General features: G+C 46.4%; 4 protein-coding genes across 4 annotated transcripts; 3 read left to right on the top strand and 1 right to left on the bottom strand.

The window, feature by feature from the left end:
* Positions 1–500: 500 nt before the first annotated feature.
* BJ212DRAFT_1483964 (uncharacterized protein) lies at positions 501–1,193 on the top strand (the record flags this gene model as incomplete). The annotated part of the gene is made up of 2 exons (XM_041340708.1): positions 501–766; positions 857–1,193. 2 exons carry the CDS (start codon positions 501–503, stop codon positions 1,191–1,193), a joined length of 603 nt encoding a protein of 200 aa, XP_041189617.1.
* Positions 1,194–3,544: 2,351 nt separating this feature from the next.
* Positions 3,545–4,285, bottom strand: BJ212DRAFT_1483962 (uncharacterized protein; the record flags this gene model as incomplete). The annotated part of the gene is made up of 3 exons (XM_041340707.1): positions 3,545–3,977; positions 4,031–4,201; positions 4,275–4,285. The coding sequence occupies 3 exons, from the start codon at positions 4,283–4,285 to the stop codon at positions 3,545–3,547; spliced, it is 615 nt and encodes a 204-aa protein (XP_041189616.1).
* Positions 4,286–5,978: 1,693 nt separating this feature from the next.
* Positions 5,979–6,200, top strand: BJ212DRAFT_1278647 (uncharacterized protein; the record flags this gene model as incomplete). The annotated part of the gene is made up of 1 exon (XM_041331444.1): positions 5,979–6,200. A coding segment is annotated over one exon (222 nt), but the record flags the coding sequence as incomplete, so codon positions are not given.
* An 8,402-nt stretch (positions 6,201–14,602) lies between these two features.
* BJ212DRAFT_1302167 (uncharacterized protein) lies at positions 14,603–15,532 on the top strand (the record flags this gene model as incomplete). The annotated part of the gene is made up of 4 exons (XM_041333226.1): positions 14,603–14,730; positions 14,786–15,060; positions 15,339–15,439; positions 15,482–15,532. The coding sequence occupies 4 exons, from the start codon at positions 14,603–14,605 to the stop codon at positions 15,530–15,532; spliced, it is 555 nt and encodes a 184-aa protein (XP_041189614.1).
* Between the last annotated feature and the right edge of the window lie 5,170 nt (positions 15,533–20,702).

Raw genomic sequence — 20,702 nt, 5'->3', positions numbered from 1 at the left:
TCCAAATAGAATTACCAAGTAGGTTGAAACAACAGGGCATCCACAATGTGTTCCACTCATCATACCTGCAGATTCACACCCCCAATGATGATTGGTTGTTCCCTGGGTGGCTGGATAATCAAGTCACAGAGTTTGAGACTCAGGAGAGGGAGTGGGCTGTAGACCAAATCCTGTCCCATAAGGGGAACCAATCAGATGCAGTGTTTGAGGTGAGGTGGAAGGTGGGTGACATGATCTGGCTCCCATATGACCAAGTCAATCATCTTGGCACATTGCAAGACAACTTCGATGTCTTAGGCATCAAGACCATGGCTGACCTGGTGGATGGCAACACAGCACCAACTATTGAGCATTATCATGTGTTTTTTGGGGGTATGGGCATGCAAGAAGATTACTATAAGACCCCTCAACAAAGAAATCACCCCACTAACTGACCTCCATCTCAAACAATGCCTTCACCCAACTCCAACCCAACTCCCCCTGCTCTGTCCTTGTGATCCATGGGCAATGGGTGCTTCATGCTACCAGACCACTACCATCCCAACATCTCCTTGATCCTCACCCTCAACCAAATCCAACTCTACTTACAGCATGATGCAGACTTGCATGGGGGAGCTGACCCTAACACCATCCCCTCCCTGGTGGGCTATGATGAATTTGCCATCACCCTGAACATGAATGCAGGGAATGGGATCCAAGTCACATTCATTAACCCTGAGGGTGGTGAAGGTGTGCATATCACTGGTTGTCCCCCTGCTCTAGCTGAGTTAGTGGGACTTGAGGCCACTTGACGCACCATACCCACCCCTCGCAACCCTCATGAATCAGTTGGAGGTACCTGGCTTGACTCCCACAGGACTGAGTTAATGGATGAGGCACTCTGGAATAATCTTGAGCACATCAAGAAGCAGAGGCAGTGGAGAGAAAGGGGGGTATCTGAGAGGTGGGCCAAATGTCAGAGGAGAGAGGATGATGAGGCTATGAAACCTTTCACACCATCCATGACCACCCACACTGGACCCTCCAGCACTTCCAACCCAGCATCCATTCCCAACACCACTCCTCCTGCTTCATCCATTACTCCTCCTAAACAACCTTCTCCTCTGGATGGTAATGATACCAAGATGGGCAACACCGAGACCACCAATGAGGTGTGTGCATCTAAGGGCAAAGATCACATGCCAAAGAAGTAAGAGGTCACTGGAAGACCTCTGGAGGGGGATATGTGATGTCTGTCTTTTGACTTGTCAGGATCCAGTATTCAGACAAGTCCAGACAGGCCTAGACTCCCCAGTTGTGCAATCTGAAACAAAGGCTTTTAACATCTGATTATCTGATTATCACAAGCTTCATATTACTACTGTCATAAAAGTCATAGTTTACTGTTAGTTTTGACTTCACTGTTCTTGAATTTACTTGACTTGTATCTGGTTATTCTTGTGCATCTTGAATTCTCTCATTGTGCCATATCCAAAAGCATTAGCTGCTCACATCTGTCACATTAAGATTCATTACCAAAAATAAAAATGAGGTTTTACTGATGATGCATAACCCTGCCATGAACAGGTGCTGGACATCACACATAGCAGTGTGCCTCATGCATACCAGTTATACCACCCAAGACAATATATGCCAGGAGGTACAGCAACTCAATATCAGGTACACACCACTACAATACTCACTCATGCAGACTTGTTCAGACTGATTAACATTCATGCATTCTCGCCATTTCAATGCAGTATGTGCATCTATTTTCAGTGAGACGAAATATCTCATTTTTTATTAGGGTAGCAATCTACATATTCACAATCATTCCAATCACCCCTTCATCATACACATCATGATCCAGTTAGACACAAGAACCTCCTTGAGGACGAGCCACAAAACAAGCCCAACTACATCATCACGATTGTTGGGGCAGCAATGCATTGCATGCTGCTGGAGCAATGAATGCTGGTGCTGTCTGTCAATCCCTTCACAGGACTTGTTCATTATAATAAGTTCATCGAGATCCTCAAGACTCTCGACAGTCTTGAGGGAGAAGACCTAATTGCATTAGAAACTTGTCAATGCTATATACTTGATGTCAGAGCATCACAGATGCACACTCTTTCGAAAGGTCATGGGAATCTAGTGTAGATAACGTAGATAACATAGATATCACCGATTATTTTGATGATCTGGATAATCAACAGCCATCTGTGCATAAATCCATGCTCAGGGTTGAAACATAACAAAAAGTGTGCGCTTACAAATGCAGACCTGAGCTAAACCAAAAACAAATTGCTCAAAAGCACTTCAGAGTGAGCTTCGACTAACTCCGCTTTTTAGATGAACGCTCATCGAGTTTTGGTGTCAAGACATTGACACCCACTAAGGAACACATTGTTGTAAGTGATGATTCTGGACTTTGTTGGATGAAAGCTGAGATGCAGTTGCGACTAGTAGTTTATTATGTCTTCACCCATCATTAGAACGCAGGAGGCATCAACAATAACGCCCTGCCAGAAATTTGAGGGACACACTGATTTGGTCTTTGGTGCCATACATCTGCCAGGCGGAGAGTGGATAGTGACTTGTTCATGGGACGGCTCACTGCAGGTATGGGACTGGAAGAGTGGGAAACAGATTGGAGACGACTGGTGGGACGGAGAAAGTGAGGTGCAGAAAATAGCATTGTCTCCGGACGGAAAGAAGGTGGTCAGTGGGAGTATGGATGGTGGAGTGAGGTTGTGGGACATCGACAGAGGGAAAATCATCGTGAAATGGATGGGGCATACAGATGGGGTGCAGTCCATCTGCTGGAGTGAAGATGGTCAGCGAGTGTTGAGCGGATCGCTCGATGGGACTGCAAGGGAGTGGAATGTAGAGAATGGAGAGACAACACTCGGTCCAATTGAGATAGGGCACCGAAATGTGTGGGCAGCCGTCTACTCGCCAAACATGTCCATGTTTGCGACTACTGCAAATGACTGGACTTCGAACAATTCCGAGGTCCTGATCAAAATCTGGAATGTAAAGACTGGCGAGCTTGTTGCCACTCTTGATGGACACACAATGTTTTGCTTGGCTTGGACCATGGATGGAAAAGCGCTTATCTCTATGATGTTATACTTGCACATTTATTATTGCGCATTGCGCAGTCTGCGTGGTGTGCGTTTCAAGTGACCCATTATTACCGCAACCTGCGCGCTGCCCTTTGTGAAGTCTGCGCATTGCCTGTTCAAATTGATGACCTGGGGCTCTCACCATGTGGATCACTTGCATCTTAATCATTAGGACAAACCTCCTGAAATTCGACTACTAGTAGTAGTGAAAGGACATCAATTGTAAAATACATTGCACAGTACTATGCTTATAATGATGAATCAGAAATTAATTTTTCAGCAAGATGGTCACAAGCTTCTTCAACAAATTGCTCTGTGTGGTTAAATGTGGCTCCCTGCTCAATGATCTTGAACATCAGTTCCTTGCACCCTCCACTAACATGCCTGAACTGCAAATCTTTGAAGCGTTTGACGGCTTCACAATATGGTTGTGGGTTTCATCCATCGAGAAGGAAATGAGCCATGCCATTCCACCAGATAGCGTGCCAGTCCTTGTTACAGCCGACTGGATCTTGGCAGTCACTAGTGTGGATCAAAATTTTGGGCTCCTCCACAGCCACAATACGACGATGTTCTTCAAGAGCTGCTTGCACATAGACCAAGCTTGTAAATACATCGTTCCCTAAGAGTTGCCGGTGTTGTGCAGTCAATTGGGTAATGGGAGTGTTGATGAGTTGCTTGAAGGCGAATGGGAAAATTGCACCCATATTATACTGTATGGCAAGGTTAATGAGCTGAGCGGGGTGGAAATGATATTGAGTAGATTGAATGCATGAAACCACAAATTTCCGCGTGTGCAAGCATTGGTACATATCGCAGAAATGGAGAAAGTTTGACAATTCTTCAAGGGTGTATTGACCAGCGTGTGCTCTGCAACTGGTTTAGCAGCTTGACTCGACAAAAGCCGTAGAACAACAACTTACCTGCCAAAGGTATGTTCAAGGAATAATTCAAACATCTCCTGTGTTGTACCAGCAAGATGGATGGGCCTCTCATCACTTTTCCTGTCAATCTCTTCCAATCCAGCACTTTCTGTAGCAGCAAACATGCCATTGAATGTTTCAGAATTTGAGGACAAGACCGAGCCACAGAGCCTATATAGCACATTATCAATCTGAGGGCACCCAAACTGCGTGAATGATTTAATATATCAATCAAAAAGCTTACCTGAAAGACATGACTTGCATTAGAAAAATAATAGACAGGATGTCGAGTTGGTGTGGTAGAAGCACCTAGGCCTGACATAGTCTCTGAACTGCAATGTTAACAGTTTGATGGGAAATCAAGTTTGAAAAATGTTCGACACAGTGTAGCACATGATCACATGAGTTGTTACTTGAAGGAGAATATTCACTCTGACACCTACTTACTTCTCATCAATACATACTCACTTCTCATTGACACCTGCTCACTTCTCATCAGCACTTACATCAAGGATCATCCCCGTCTAACAAGAGAACAAGATCAAGAGAGCCAATGACCAATACTGTGCAAATCTCAGCATGAAGTATGTCAAATTTTGGTCTCTGTCTTGGTGTTCTCGTCCATGTGTTGTGAGTCATGTCGTGTTGTTTGCAACCTCCATGACAATCATCCCCGTCTAGCAAGAGAACAAGATCAAGAGAGCCAATGACCAATACTGTGCAAATCTCGGCATGAAGTATGTCAAATTTTGGTCTCTGTCTCAGTGTTCTTCAAAGCATATCATTAGCCAGGCTGTTGTCATTGAGCAGGAATTTTCGACAGGTTCGTCATTACTTTCATTCTGTCTATCTTATGCCAACTGTTTCTCTGGATCCTCTCCCCATTGGCCTCATTGGCACAAACATTGGGTTAGAATTCCCCCATGCACTATACCTCACGTCCATTATGTTCGCCCATGCGCTATACCACACGTCCATTATGTTTGCCATCGTGCTCCTTCCCCCATGCACTATACCTCACGCCCATTATGTTTGCTGGACTTACCTCTGCATCAGTTCATTCTAGATATTTTTCATGATGGAGAACATTCACATTCTGGTCATTGGTAGTACTACTAATTTCTCTATGTAGTGTATATATGCAAATGACTCACTGTAAATGTGTTCGGATTGCAACGTCTGTGAGTGTGAGTGTGAGAGTCTTGCTGCTACTCGAACTTTAAGTTGAAATCACAGTTATCATGACTCGGATGCCTAGTATGCTACCGCAGATGCTTCCTCACTTTCCACTTTGCACAATGGCCCATACTCCATGGCCAGCTAACTTCCTTGTTGCCTATGATACATTATCAGACATTTACAGGCATGCTTATCGCATTCTGAAACAAGAGGATGCAGACCCTCTTCAGCTCACATATCATTTAGAAGCCATAACGGCTGATGCTATACCATTACTCGAAGCATTTGAAGTTGATCCTTGAGGATTGGAAGTGCGGGACTGGCTATCTGATGCAGCTACTTTACTGGGGAACTTGTCTGTCCAACTATCATCATTTCGACAAAATATTGAGACTCGGTGCGTTTTGTTCTCACCACTCCATTAAGCAATCACTTACTGCATTGACAGGGTGGATGGTGATATTGTATTTGCCAAACCTGTGACCTTGTCGCAAACAAGCTGCGCAGGTCGCCCAAAGAAGATTATAGACCTCGAATTCCTTGCTGACGCATTGTCAAACTCTCGACAAATCAAGCTTAGGGAACTGGCGGACATATTAGGAGTTCACAGGAATACTTTGCGTCTCTATATGAAACGCCATGGTATCCAAAGGAAGTACTCTGAACTCACAAATGCTGATCTCGATGTTCTAATCAGCAAGTCAAGAAAAGGCGCCCGGACTCTGGAATAAGATACATTATTGGGCATCTTCGCAGGCATGGCATCCATGTGCAACATCATCGAGTGGTACATTCGCTTCGTCGAGTAGACTGGTTAGGTCAGGTGCTGCGAGATCGACAAGTCAAAAGACGGCGCAAGTATTACATCAAACGGCCCAATGCACTCTGGCACATGGATGGCCATCACAAACTAATTCGATGGGGGATTGTAGTTCATGGATTTATTGATGGCTTTTGCAGAACGGTAAATATATGTTTCGTGTGCTTGTAAAAAAGTAGTTTATTGATGCGGCCTCTTTTTCTATTAGATAACAGCATTGAATGCTAGTAACAACAACCATTCAGCTACTGTTTTGGACTTATTCAAGCTTGCGATCAGGGAGTATGGTACTCCTTCTCTGTGTGCAAGGTGATCGTGGTGGAGAAAACCTCGATGTTGCCACTTACATGATTATGAAAAACGGACCACGCCTGTGCGTCGTTTATGTGGGGATTGTGAGTTTTTTCTTGCTTGAATTGTTTGAGTTGCTGACTCTGTGCCTAAGCTCTACACGAAACTCTCGAATTGAGCGGCTGTGGGTTGAAGTCGGCACTCAATTCACCAGGCGATGGAGGGCCTTCTTTACTCGACTCGAAAATTGGCATATGCTTGACCCTCAGAATGCTAATCATCTTTGGTTGCTTCACACACTTTTCCTTGATGATGTCAATCAGGATTGCTCCGACTTTCAGGCAGAGTGGAATTGCCATCCAATATGGGGTCCTGACATGAACGACAAGAGTCCGAAGGTAAGCTCATGAGTTGCATTTCAACTTGCCTAAAGACCTTAATTTATTCAGGACCTATGGTTCCTGGGACAAACACTATTCGGCATGTATCGTGATGATTGCGAGGGTGTTCACCCTGATGTAATTGAGGAGTACTATGCGTTCATGGTTGCCCTGCATCCCGACAGCCACACCAGACTGGAGCGGGACATCCTGCTGACGAAGACAAAGATGTAGATGAACAGTCGCCTGACATTATCGAGTCAATCAATGATCAGCAACGGCAGCATGTCCATCATGAAGCCATTGGAGTTCCTTCACATAGGAACACTTTTGGTGCTGACGAAGAGATGCAAGGGCAATTTTTTGCTGTTCTTGCCAAAGTTGTCGCAAAGCAAATCACACCAGCACACTGCCGACTGACACCAGATGAATGGGAAGGTGACAAGTATCCTATTTTTGAGACTATACGTGCTGGTCAACAAGGTTCAAAAGAGCTTCAAGTCTCCCTTGCAGAACCAATTTGGTTTCATAGAGCGACATTATGGTGTCAAGCCTTACTAGTTTTGACTACGTTTTTAGCCGATAGGGAGTAATTGGAACATGTACTAGTTAAATAATTTTGCATTGTAAATTAATTCTGTGTCTTGAAGTCGTTCCTATACCTCAAGCTTCCCTGATGCGACTTGCTTGACCTGTCCCACAAGCAACAGTATCACATGGACCGTGAAAACTTCTGCAGAGCAGCTGATCCTGAAGGTCAACTTTGTGACTGTGAAGATTTTTATCCTCAACATGGGGATGAAGGACACTGTGCCAAATGTGGGCATGGACGCAGTAAACATCCTTGGACTCAGAAGACAGCAGACATTGGACATTCCAAAATACCCCAGGATGAAGAGGCTTGCCCAAGTTCCTCCAGTACTGCTGCAGTGAAAGAGATCTTTAACCATGTAACTGCAAAGCGGGGAGGCTCAATTCTCTCAACTAAAGCTGCCAGAGATGAGGCTTTGTCAACACTTGCTTCTACCTGTCTCGCAAATTACAGCAAACTGTCAAAGGGCCCAGGACTGTCAGCTGGCTCGCAAAAGGTAATGCACCACCAATATACTAACAAATTTACCTGCGCATTCACATTTTCTCTAGACTCGGAGGGATACTACCGCTAGTTCACAACCTTCTGGGAGCCAGGCAAGACGGAGTACTACTACCACCTCTAGAGTATCCAATTTCTGTGTTGCATCAGTTGGCATGCTCATTTGCGGAGTTGATGTTAGTCACTGAACCTTCACCTATGCTCGAAAGGGTCCACATCACTAACATATCTTCAGAGACATGGCGCTATTAGAGTGTCGAAAGCCCCATCAAAAAATGGTATGAATGAGGATCCAGGCCATGAAGAATCGCAGATGTTATGTGGATGAACAAGTGACATTCTATCATGACTGGTCATATGCCTGGGTCAGTCAATTACTACGCAAGTTATTTCCAAAGGTCTTCCATTACCTTGATACTGAGAGACCCAGGAATGTGTCATCATTGTCACAGTCGGCAGCAGGCCAGGAAGAGAAGCCGCCTTGGAGGCTCTTGAACAAAAGTGGTCAAGTACTGACTGTCGTTGACATTGCATGTCCTGACTGGAACAGACTTAGCCAAGCACAAGGGCAGGGACAAAGCAAGTGTGACAGAATCTCACCTTTGGTTTGGTGCGGTTGCCACTATATACACCTGAGCGCTGTGCTAATAACTTGTGTTAGTCACCAGGAACCTGTATTCCACAGCGCATGTACGAATCCTGGAACACCCAGCCTGTTATAGCCAGTTTCGGATTCTGAAGCCGATGACGATGGTTCAGAAATGGAGCTTCTGTCTGATGCAGACAGTATCGGAGATGACGCCAACCATAACCCTGAACTTGCTAGCTCCTTGATGGAGATGGAGTTGAGCGACTCTGGAGACTTTCACACTGACTACAAAGGCAAAGGAAAGCTGAAGATCTTGAAGACACCAATGGTCAATGGTACGTCTGTGTTCTATTCCACTTTCGGACTCAGGACAACAGAATTAACAATTGCGTATCTAGCCAAATGTACTCACACAGCACTCTCCCCTGATGAATCGCCGATAAATCCAAGAGTAGCATTGAAAAAGCTCAAGAGCGGTGTGTCCCTGTTGCCTTGGTAACATAAATTTGGACTCACAATTTTTATTCATTAGAAACAGCTGCCATCCCACTTTTCCTGCCTTCACAGTCCTCTCCTTCGCTCACTGACAGTCGGCTGAGCATTCCGAGTGTACCAGCTACATATGCAACATGCCCTGAATTATCCCATCCAGCTACAATTGTCCCCATGAGTGAAGATGATATTTTGTGGCGCAACCAGCCTCAACCCGACGACCCTTTTGCACCGGTTATAGTCAATCCCTGGGAGTCCGAATATGTTATCAGGCCAGTTGATTATCTTTTTTGATACTTTCACATTTCAGTTTCTTGTCTACGTGTTTAATCACTCTTTTTCTGTTTGTCTTGCACTATACTTCACTACAGCAGCATGATACTTATGATACGAGTCTTTGAGCCATATAACTCAGGCATTGACGACTAATGATTTTGATTGTCATTACATCTACATACGACAAGGACAATAGTACCCTGCTTTGCTTTACTGTTGACCGATTTCGGACGTGCCAGCAGGACATGTGATGGCACAGCGTCTCACGTGATTTTGTGGCCCGTTTGGACCCTCAAAACTACTAGCAAAAAAATTACTTATAAAAAACTTAAAAGCAAAGCGCGCAGACTTCGCAAAGGACAACAAGCAGATATCAAGCAACGCGCAGACTTCGCAAAGGGCAGCGCGCAGGTTGCGGTAATAACGGGTCACTTGAAACGCGCACCGCGCAGACTGCGCAACGCGCAATAATAAATGTGCAAGTATAACATCATATATCTCCGGGTCATCAGGATTTGATTACTCAATTAGGACATGGAATACTAAAACTTGGGAACATGTCGCAGTGCTGAATGGGCATACCTCCACAGTCCGCGCCATTGCGATATCTCCGAATGGCCGCATCCTCGCAAGCGCATCGGCAGATGAGACAGCACAATTATGGAACCTCGAGACCGGCCAACCCATCAGTTCACCCCTCCACCATGTGAGCCTGGTGTTTTCTGTGTCATTTTCGGCAGATGGAAAGCTGCTAGTCACTGGCTGCTATGACAAAAACGCATACATATGGGATGTTTCAGCAATATTAAAAGAAGCTGGCCTCGAAGACCTACTGTCGGACCAGCGAGACAAGTCAGTACTCGCTGTACGTGACACTCTACAGATTTCCTTGTTGCATTAAAACATTTACATTCTGGACGATTAATGTAACGCGAAGTCCTATCCAACCAATCAAGGTTTCCAACCAGGTACCTCGAGGTTTTTTTGATGACTCACCACATCCTCACGTATGTCGCACATGTCTCATCTAGTACTGTTTATATTGACCTTGATGTTCTCAGCGATCTGCACGACCTGATCCCCATGATATGCCATCCCAATCCCTGTTTCAATGGGCTCGAGATATCTTCTCTGGTAGACCAAGTAGTGCACAGATCGAGCTGCATGAGCGTCGCCCAGCAGTCGTCGACGTCGCATATGCTAAGGGCAAACGCGTATGTCATTTTCTTTCCTCTCGGATATTCGAACCCTATCTCATATCACACAGAGGAACGCGTGTGCAAGAGAGAAACGGAGACCAGCTTTGAAAATTGCCACTGCAAGCAGTTCGCGTCCTCCCAATACCAATGCCACACAACAATCTAGCGGCGCAGCTCAGGCTCAGTCATCTTCGCAACCACAGGCGACTGCTTCCACCTCCACCGCACCTCCCGTCGTCACTAATACAACTTCCAGCACTAATCCTCATGTAATGATCAGACACGCTGGACGCTGGACTCGGTTTTGGCTCTTTATCTGTTGTGCTTATTCTGAGTATACCGACGGTCAACATTAGTTTACCTGGCTTGTTTTCTCGTTCATTACGAAGATATCTGTTTTCATCTGATATGCTACGACGTTCATCTCATCCCTGCAGGATACATAATAGAGCTGTAAAGTTGTTTCCTATTTACCCTTATACCAACCATTTTCAACCGATGTTTCATTAACCCACACAATTAGCATCCACTCCCAGATCTAAACTATGCAGAAGGATCTTCGGACGAGTCCTTTGAATAGCACTGCGAGATCATCTAACGGCTGCAACTCATACTTAGTGACAGTAAGATGCAGAGTAAGCACTTTGGGGGAAAAGCCGAACGAAAACGCTTCGACACAGTACAGGGCTCGCTGTCAGCGATAATCGTAACGGAGTGGCATTCTCAATATCGATGATGTCACACTCGGAGGCCGTGACATTTTAGACAGAAAATAAAATAGGAGGGTACCTCTTAATGTCAAAGTCTACTGAGTCAACAGAGACACTTGCCTACAAGCCACTAATGCTCTTAATACGTCTCAAAAGGGCGACCATCTCCTAGCCTTGGTACATGTGGATGAACTCGACTAAATCTTTGACTTGCGGAATTCCGCCCGATTCACTGTTGAACGGAGCGGAATCCAGAGATCCGAGCCATCCTCAGGGCAGCCCGGGCCTAAATGTGCTTGGAATTTGGAAAGCCCGAGCCGGCAGCTCAAGCCTTTGCTTTTCCTAGCAATAAGTGCAGCGAGGCGAAGTATACGCGACGTGATCAACTAATCCGAATGTTGTCCACTCGGTGTTGCAAGAAACGATAGAAGACAATACCAATGCTGAATGGAGTCTGAATCATACATCTGCTCAACAAGCGACCTGCGAGAATAGTTCTATGCAACGACGAGTCGACGCCACGACGAAATAAACGCGCACCTCAGTTTAGAAGCGCAAGTGGAATTCAGGCAGGAGTGGGTGTTGTTCACGAGTGGCGTCTAATAAGACTCATTTATCCGAACGAGGGATGAACATCCTGGATAAGCATCATAACCGTTCACACTGGCACTGTTAGACATACCTCTCGACCTCAATCGTTATACCCCTCGGGCACTTTGATGGTATCAAACCCATTTGACTTTCCCTCCGCAGCATAACCTTCCAGCAATTGCTCCCAGCAGGACAGTCAGGAACTTGAAGTCGTCTGGTGGCCATGGTGCATACTGGGGCCAGAAAGAGGTCATATCACCAAATCTGGTTGTGTTGGGGGAGGCTGTTTCGAGGACTTCGTGGGCATATCTGACAACATACAACATACCTAGGGCTCAGAGTTTGAGAACTCTTTCTCCTTGATCATTAGTGGTGGGGGAGGCAACAAGGTGGCGCAGGAACACTCCCACCTGGAGAAGGGTGAAGGTACGAGATGGCGGTTGATACTAATAACAGCGAGAACCAACATCATCCTGGATCGTTGACGAGCCCAGCTTCTTCTTAGCTTCATCTGTGTTGCTCAAAATATCCGATGAAATCTTTGCACAGTGTTGTACTGTAGGGGGCCTCAAGCCCGAAATGGACAGGAGATACATACCATGCTACGGCAATAGTGTAAGGCTTGGTTTGAGTTCGGCAAGGAATTGCGAACAGATCGACGTAATTGTGAGACGTGTTAGTAGATAACACGAAGATAGGTATAAGATGCTTGGAGGCAAGGGCTTTCTGTGAGGCGTTCGGTCGTACTTGGAGCGGGGATCTGAATATATGATTCGCTATAGATATGAGTGTACATGGACGGTATAAATACGTTTTCGAATACTTGACTAGGCCAGAACGAGAATGAGGAGCATATGATGAAGAATATATATGAACGGTCGGAGCAAGAGTGAGCACAAGGTAAGGTAGTGAAAGAGAATGGAAAGAGTTGTATCCGCGTGACTTTGGATGCAAAGTGACGCTGTTCGCATCACTAGGTCACGTGGGTGATTTCGAACGCATGGTCCGATCGAGCGTCTCGGTTTTGAAGCGTGGTCGGTGCGTAAAGGATGTAACGTCCTTACAATAGCCTACATGAAGGTGATCCTGCAATACCTGATCTGAGCGTTGCTAATAAATTGTTCATAGCCCAGATGATCAAAGAAATCGTCACCCTCACACTCGAAAACCTCGAATATCCTTGCAGGATTCTTGTATCTGTGGACTCAGCTCTGTGTGAGTGTCAATGGATGTTTACAATGATACGGGTTCATCGCCTGGATTAGGTGGTTGGACGGCGAGCATTTGCAAGATACAGTAAAATGTCTTGTGCACCCGCCGTTGGTTACAGGGCGACAAGATAGTAAGGCAAGATTGAGTATATAATGTGATTATTGGTGTTGACAACAAGCACGGATAGCGGAGTGAAGTTGTGATGGACAAAGTCGTGTGGAGGGTGCGCTCAGTCTGAATGAAGATTGGAACAGATGGAACGCAATCAGACATGAGGCTTGGGCGCTTCAGTTGCACAGCATATATGCTATAAGCTGCGAAATGAACACGAGGATAATGCATGGAAAACGCACCGGCTCAAACTTCCAGTACGCTCGTGACCCAAACGCTCATTGAGTCTCGGTGTCAGAACATCGACACCCACCAAGGAACATATCGTCGTAAGTGATGCTTTTGAACTTTCTTGGATGAAAGCTGGGACGCAGTTGCGGCTAGTGGTTGATTATGTCTTTACCTATCGTTAGAAAGCAGGCATCAGCAATAACGCCCCGCCAGAAATTTGAGGGACACACTGGTTGGGTCTCAGGCGCCATACATCTGCCAGGCGGAGAGCGGATAATGACTTGTTCGTTAGACGGCTCGCTGCGGGTATGGGACTTGAAGAGTGGGAAACAGATTGGAGACGACTGGCAGGACGGAAAAAGTGAAGTGTGGACAATAGCGTTGTCTCCGGACGGGAAGAAGGTGATTAGCGGGAGTAGGGATGGTGGAGTGAGGTTGTGGGACATTGACACAGGGAAAATCATCGCGAAATGGATGGGACATACAGGCGGGGTACGCTCTTTCTGCTGGAGTGAAGACGGTCGGCGAGTGTTGAGCGGATCTTTCGATGGGACTGCAAGGGAGTGGGATGTAGAGAACGGAGAGACAACACTCGGTCCAATCGAGATAGGGCACCGAAGCGTGTGGGCAGCCGTGTACTCGCCAGACATGTCCATGGTTGCAACTACTGGAAGCGACTGGACTTCGAACAATTCCGAGGTCCCGATCAAAATCTGGGATGTGAAGACTGGCAAGCTTGTCGCCACTGCTCTCAACAGACACACAATGTCCTGCCTGGCTTGGACCGCGGATGGAAAAGCGCTTATCTCCGGGTCATTGGGATCTGATAACTCAATTAGGACATGGAATACTAAAACTTGGAAACACGTTGCAGTGCTGAAAGGGCACACCGACGCAGTCTACGCCATTGCGATATCTCCGAATGGCCGTATCCTCGTAAGCGCGTCGTTTGACAAGACAGCGCGATTATGGAACCTCGAGAACGGCCAACACATCGGTTCGCCCCTCCACCATGCAGACACGGTGTTTTCTGTGTCATTTTCGGCAGATGGAAAGCTACTAGCCACTGGCTGCTATGACGAAAACGCATACATGTGGGATGTTTCAGCGATATTAAAAGAAGCTGACCTCGAAGACCTACTGTTGGACCAGCGTGACAAGTCGGTACTCACTGTACGTGACGCTTTCATCGCAGATTTCCTCGCTGCAATTAAACATATACATTCTAGACGATTAATACAACACGACGTCCGGTCCAGCCAATCAAGGTTTACAACCGTGTACCCCAGGGGTTTTTCGACGACTCACCACATCCTCACGTATGTCGCCCATGTCTCATCTAGTACTATTTATATTGACCTTGATGTTCTCAGCGATCTGCACGATCCGATCCCCACGATGCGAAATTCCAATCCCTGTTTCAATGGGCTCGAGATATCTTCTCTAGCAGACCTAGTAGTGCACAGATCGAGCTGCATGAGTGTTGCCCAGCAGTCGTTGACGTCCCGTATGCTAAGGGCAAACGCGTATGTCATTTTATTTTCTCTCGGATATTCAAACCGCATCTCATATCACACAGAGGAACGCGTGTGCAAGAGAGAAACGGAGACCAGCTTTGAAAATTGCCACTGCAAGTAGTTCACGCCCTCCCAATACCAATGCCACACAGCAATCTAGCGGTGCAGCTCAGGCTCAGTCATCTTCGCAACCACAGGCGGCTACTTCCATCTCCACCGCACCTCCCGTCGTTGCCAATGCAACTTCCGGCACTAATCCGCATATAATACTGAGACACGCTGGGCGCTGGACTCGGTTTTGGCTCTTTATCTGTTGTGCTTATTCTGAGTATACCGACGGTCAACATTAGTTTACCTGGCTTGTTTTCTCGTTCGTTATGAAGATCTCTGTTTTCATCTGACATGCTATGATGTTCATCTCATCCCTGCAGCATACATCAAGTTGCTTCGCATCTACCCTCGCACCAAACCATTTGAACTGGTATTTTTGTTGTTCCGACAAATAGCATTCACTCTCAGATCTAAACTATGCAAAGGGATCTTTGTATGAGTCCTTCGAATAGAACTGCGAGGTAATTACATATCTAAAGTGCATCTTGAAAATTTGCCAACTATAGGTACAGGAAGCAAGGCTCGTCGACTGCGTCATATAGTCGGTAGCAGTAAGATACAGAATGAGCACATGAGGGAGAAAGCCAAAAGAAAACGCTTCGATACAGTACGTGATTCGCTGTCAACGACAATTGCAACGACGCTACAGAGTGGCATTCTCGATGTCGATGATGTCACACCAAGAGACCATGCTGTTTAAGACAAAAAAATCAGGAGTGTACCTCTTAGTGTTATAGTCTACAAGTCAAGAGTTCGAACATGATGAGTGGATCTAATGAGTGAACAAAAACACTTGCCTACAAGCCGCCAATGTTTCTCAATATGTCTCAAAAGGGCGACCTTCTCGCAGCCTTAGTACATGCGGGCGAACTCCACAAAATATTCGACTCGCGGAATTTCTCCCCGTTCACCATAGAACGGGGCAGAATCCCGAGATCCCAAATATACTTCGAGTGGGGCCAGCCCGGCCCTAAATAGGCTTGAATCCCAACTTAGCCAGCAGCTCAAGCCTTGACTTCCCCCAGTAATAGGCGCAGCGAGTTGAAGTGCATTTGCTCGACTGATATTGTCATCCGGTCGATGTTCGTGATTCCAAGCTAAGTGCTCAGTTGATATCGACGGTCTGATTGTGAGTAGTATCACACCTCTAATTCTGCCGAGATCATACGCCACCGCCCATCTACCAGCACCCCGTGACACTTGGCACCGATTACCGTTATCCATATAGCGTTCGTCAGCACCCACAACGTCACTTTCGCATACTTCGAACACAAAAGCTGCTGCTTGGCCTCGCGGCCTAGATTTGAAATATAGTGAGTGATTGCAAACCTGAAAATTAAGTGCACCCGACAATGTCACAGAGCGTGAGCTGGCATCTAGTTATCCAGTCATGCGAGTGCATGAACATTGGCTGCCCCTACACTACCTGTATATAAAAGCCAACATAATTTTGACTCAGGGTATCGTCAGATTTCAACGATGAAATTCATCTCACTCACTACCATGATCATATCTGTCACAGCGATGACTGGCGTAGCTATCGCATCTGACAGCTTGATAATAACACCAAAGGACCTACCCTGCGACGGCCCTGGTAAGCACTTTTGCGATCTACGTGCAGACTTTGGACCACGTGCTCACGGCTGATGCAGCCGGGTGCTCGACGGATACAGTGCAACGTTCAACCGATGAATTCGCGTATATGTGCGGACCTGATGCCTCATTGATTAACTAGTGCGAGGTGCATCAGTGGACTGGCAGGAAGATGAGATGAAGATATCCCCGACACCCACTTTTGTGGGGAGTGGGTTCTGTTCTGTAATCAAGAAGGAACGACTCACTGTCTTCCTTCTATATGGTCGGACTAGGGGAGACCAGGGTTCTACAGAATTTAAATATCAGGCCGTCTGTAATTTTTTTGTGGCAATTAGTTCCCTTACAGCTGTGTGCAAAACCAATGGCAGAGAATATATTATTCGTAGCCCAGATGATCAGAGAAATCGTGACTCTCGTACTCAAAAACCTCCTTGAACATCCTTTCTTGCAAGATTATTGTCTGTCATTGGACTCGGCTTTAGGTGAGTGTCAGTGAAAGTTTACAATGGCACGGTTTCATCGTCCGGATTATGTGGTTGCACGATGAAAATTTTCAAGATACAGTAAAATGTTTTACGCACTCGGCAGATATCAAGCATTAGCGAGATGAGGGGCGCCTTCAAGGAGCAGTTGACTTGGGAGAGATCGACACTCTGCTGGTTACAGGATAGAGGAGTGAAGTTGTGGTGGGCAAAGTCGTGTGGAGCGTGTGCGGTCAGTCCGAATGAAGATCGAAAGAGATTAAATGCGACTCGTGACCACAAACGAGGCTTGGGCGCTTCAGCTGCACGGCCGAATATGCTGTAAGCTACGATGTGGACGCGAGGATGATGGAAAACGTACAGGCTCAAACTTCCAGTGCACTTTTGACCTAAACGCTCATTGAGTCTTGGTGTCAAGACACTGGCACCCGCCAAGGAGCATATCGTCGTAGGTGATGCTTTTGAAGTTTGTTGGATGAAAGCTGAGACGCAACTGCGCGCGGGGGTTGATTATGTCTTCACCCGTCATTTTGGCGGGTGAGACATCAAGGATAATGTCCCGCCAGAAATTTGAAGGACACACGGAATAAATCAGTGGCGCTATACATCTGCCAGACGGAAAGTGGATGATGACTTGTTTGTGGGACGGCTCGCTGCGGGTATGAAGAGTGGGAAACAGATTGGAGACGACTGGCGGGACGGAGAAAGTCCAGTGCGTACAATAGCGTTGTTTCCGGACGGGAAGGTGGTTGACGGGAGTATGGTTGGTGGAGTGAGGTTGTGGGACATTGACACAGGGAAAACCATCGCAAAATGGATGGAACATACAAACGGGGTGGGGTCCGTCTGCTGGAGTGAAGATGGTCGACGAGTGTTGAGCAGATCGCACGATGAGACCGCAAGGTCTGAGGATAGTATATCCTTTACGCCCCGACCAAATAAACACGCTCGAACTGGTCTATGCCGCGTTTGGCGCGGCCCACGTGACTCATTGAATGCATCCGTATGTCATTTTCTCCCCTCTCGAGTATTTAAAAACACAATCTCATACCACACCGGGGAACGCGTCGGCAAGAGAGAAACGGAAGCCAACTTTAAAAATCGCCACTGCAAGCAATTCACTAGCAATGTCACACAACAATCCAGCGGTGCAGCTCAGGCCCACTCATCCTTGTACTTGAACCACAAGCGGCTGCTTTAGTGTTCCGTGGATAACCCTCTGAGGGGTTATCCACTGTGGATATCCACCAGGCCTAAATGAGGGTCAGTTATCCACGGGTGAGTATGGTGGATATCCACTGCCGGTAAAACCGGCCCGGCGATTCCGGGTGCTGCAAAATTTTGTGATCCATGGTGCATTTTGCAAAATTTAGCTTGATTTACAAGTCTAGATCTATCCTACACTCTATGTCATGTCCCAGTCTGCTTCGGTCAAGGCCTTCTCTTGCACCAAAGTGCTTGCCAGCAGAAGAGTGACAGTGTTCTTCGGTGCTGCGGGTGCCAAATCTTTGTCAGCAAGCACATCAGCTAGCGTCGTGGAGTCAAGATTGATGATACTGGCAGCATCAAAAGCCTCGCCGTCAAAAGAATCCGCTTTTTTTGAGCCATCTTCAGATATATCCTCGGGGTCAGTGACATCCAACTCTGAGTCGCTGTAGTCCAATCAGCATCCGGGCCGAAGTTGGAGAATTGTACTTGGACTCCTTTGGAATGGAATCTCTGTTGGCAGTGCCTCGAGACAGAGTTGAAGCTCAACTAATCGATCCTTGAGATGCGGCTGCATGTGATGAGGGAGAAAACTTGAAGTTCACAATTTTTCAGTCATTTTTCGAGTCGATGTTCGACCAGTTACCAACAAACATTGACTTGACGTCGCATGAAGTTCCGCCAAAATAAACAAGCTTAAATCCTAGTTCGAGCTCACTTCAAGCAGAAACAAGCTTGTAGACCTGGTATTTAAGCTTTTTAAGTGTATTTAATGCATATTTAATACAACCCCATACACCCACATGATTTTCAGTTATCCACGTTATCCACCTATGAATTTTGGCCTTGGGTTATCCACCGAGTTATCTACGTGGATAACCAGGTGGATTTCCACGGAACACTAGGCTGCTTCCACCTCCACTACACCTCCCGTCGTTGCAAATACAACTTCCAGCACTATTTCTCAGACATGCTGGATGCTGGGCTCGCTTTTGGCTCTTTATCTGTTGTGCTTCTTCTGGGTATACTGATAATCATTATTAGTTTACCCAACTTATTTTCTCGTTCTTTACGAAGATATCTGTTTTCATCTGGTGCGATACAACGTTCATCTCATCCCGGCAGGATACTTAATGGAGCTATAAAAATGTTTCCTATTTGCCCACATATCACACCATTTTCAACTGATGTTGCGTTGTCCCGCACAAATAGCATCCACACAGATCTTAAATATGCAGAGGGATCTTCGGATGAGTCCTTTGAATAATAATGTGAGGTAATTACATGTCCAAATTGCATCTGGAATGTTGCTAACTAAAAGTACAGGATGCAAGGCTCGTCCACCATCTAACGGTTGCATTTTATACTTAGTAGCAGTAAAATACAGTGAACACATGGGGGAGCAAGCTAAACGAAAACGCTTCGACGGAGTACAGGACCTCTTGCATCATTTTCCACTGACATCATTACGCGCGCTTCGTGGCGCAGAGTCTCTTGCAAGAGCCTGTTCCACTATTGTAAAACAACGCATTGTTTGTCTCAAGTTTCAAGGCAAGGAATTCATGGCATCCTCCATCTCTGCCTCTTCGCCGCCCATGTCTCTCCCCTCGTCTCCGATTGCAGAAGACTAGAAAACAGACGTGCAAATTGAAGCGACAGATATCACATCTCTGCCGGACAAAACCACGACCCCAAAAGAACTTTCAGACGAGGGAAATCACCATTAGAACTCCCCGTCCTCCGATTATAATCCAGAAGACATCTGCTGCGGGGAAGGCGAATGGCTCGTCCTCGATTCGCTCGACGACCCATCTAATTCACATCATCCATCTGTCTAACTGTTCACTCGCACAGCATCCTCCGCATCATTCATCCAATCTAGTACCCGATCCTGTCTTCTTAGCTAGACTCAAAACCTCCGGCGCCCCTCGCAAATAAGACGAATTGAGCATCACAGCACAAGTGTGTTACCCAGCTGGCCAGTGCTTAGTCGATGTCCCGTGTATCAAGGCTTGCCTTGTTTTCTTGGTTATCCGTCTCGAAATTCTAAAGTAATACGAGAAAATATCTAAATACTATTGCAAGTTCATATTGAACGCGTGCAAGAATATCATGTCCGGATGGTAACCTGGCTCCCAAACTTAATCCTCGCTGAGTGCCGATGGTACCACGTCTGTAACTGCTATGAAATGTGCATTTTAGGGAAGAAACGTCAGATACTTATGATGGCCTGCAGTGGTTTAGGGCCAATTTGGGTTTTGCCAATCACTAGCGTTCCTCGTGTCATCTATCGGCGTCACGATAGGCCGTATACAAAAACAGGTTGGGATTGCACATTACCAGCGTTTCCCAGTGTTCTTCTGCAAGGGGAATGTCGGGGACACTCGGAGCAAGTTAAGTCAGAAGTCTGCTGGCAGTGCAAATGTCATCTGTTTGAGAGGGTATTTTAGGTCGACATGTTGGCTCTGCACAGAACACTATTCAGCACATAACAGAAAGCTGTCCACCCACCGTCCCCCTCATCGTGACTTTTGGGATCCACATCACATTTCACAAATAATGCGCTTCTCCTTCATCCTCGCAGTT

The sequence above is a fragment of the Suillus subaureus genome, assembly GCF_016647635.1.
Source record: "Suillus subaureus strain MN1 chromosome Unknown BJ212scaffold_31, whole genome shotgun sequence".
In the NCBI taxonomy this organism is placed as follows: domain Eukaryota; kingdom Fungi; phylum Basidiomycota; class Agaricomycetes; order Boletales; family Suillaceae; genus Suillus; species Suillus subaureus.
This window is presented reverse-complemented; position numbering and strand designations above follow the sequence as displayed.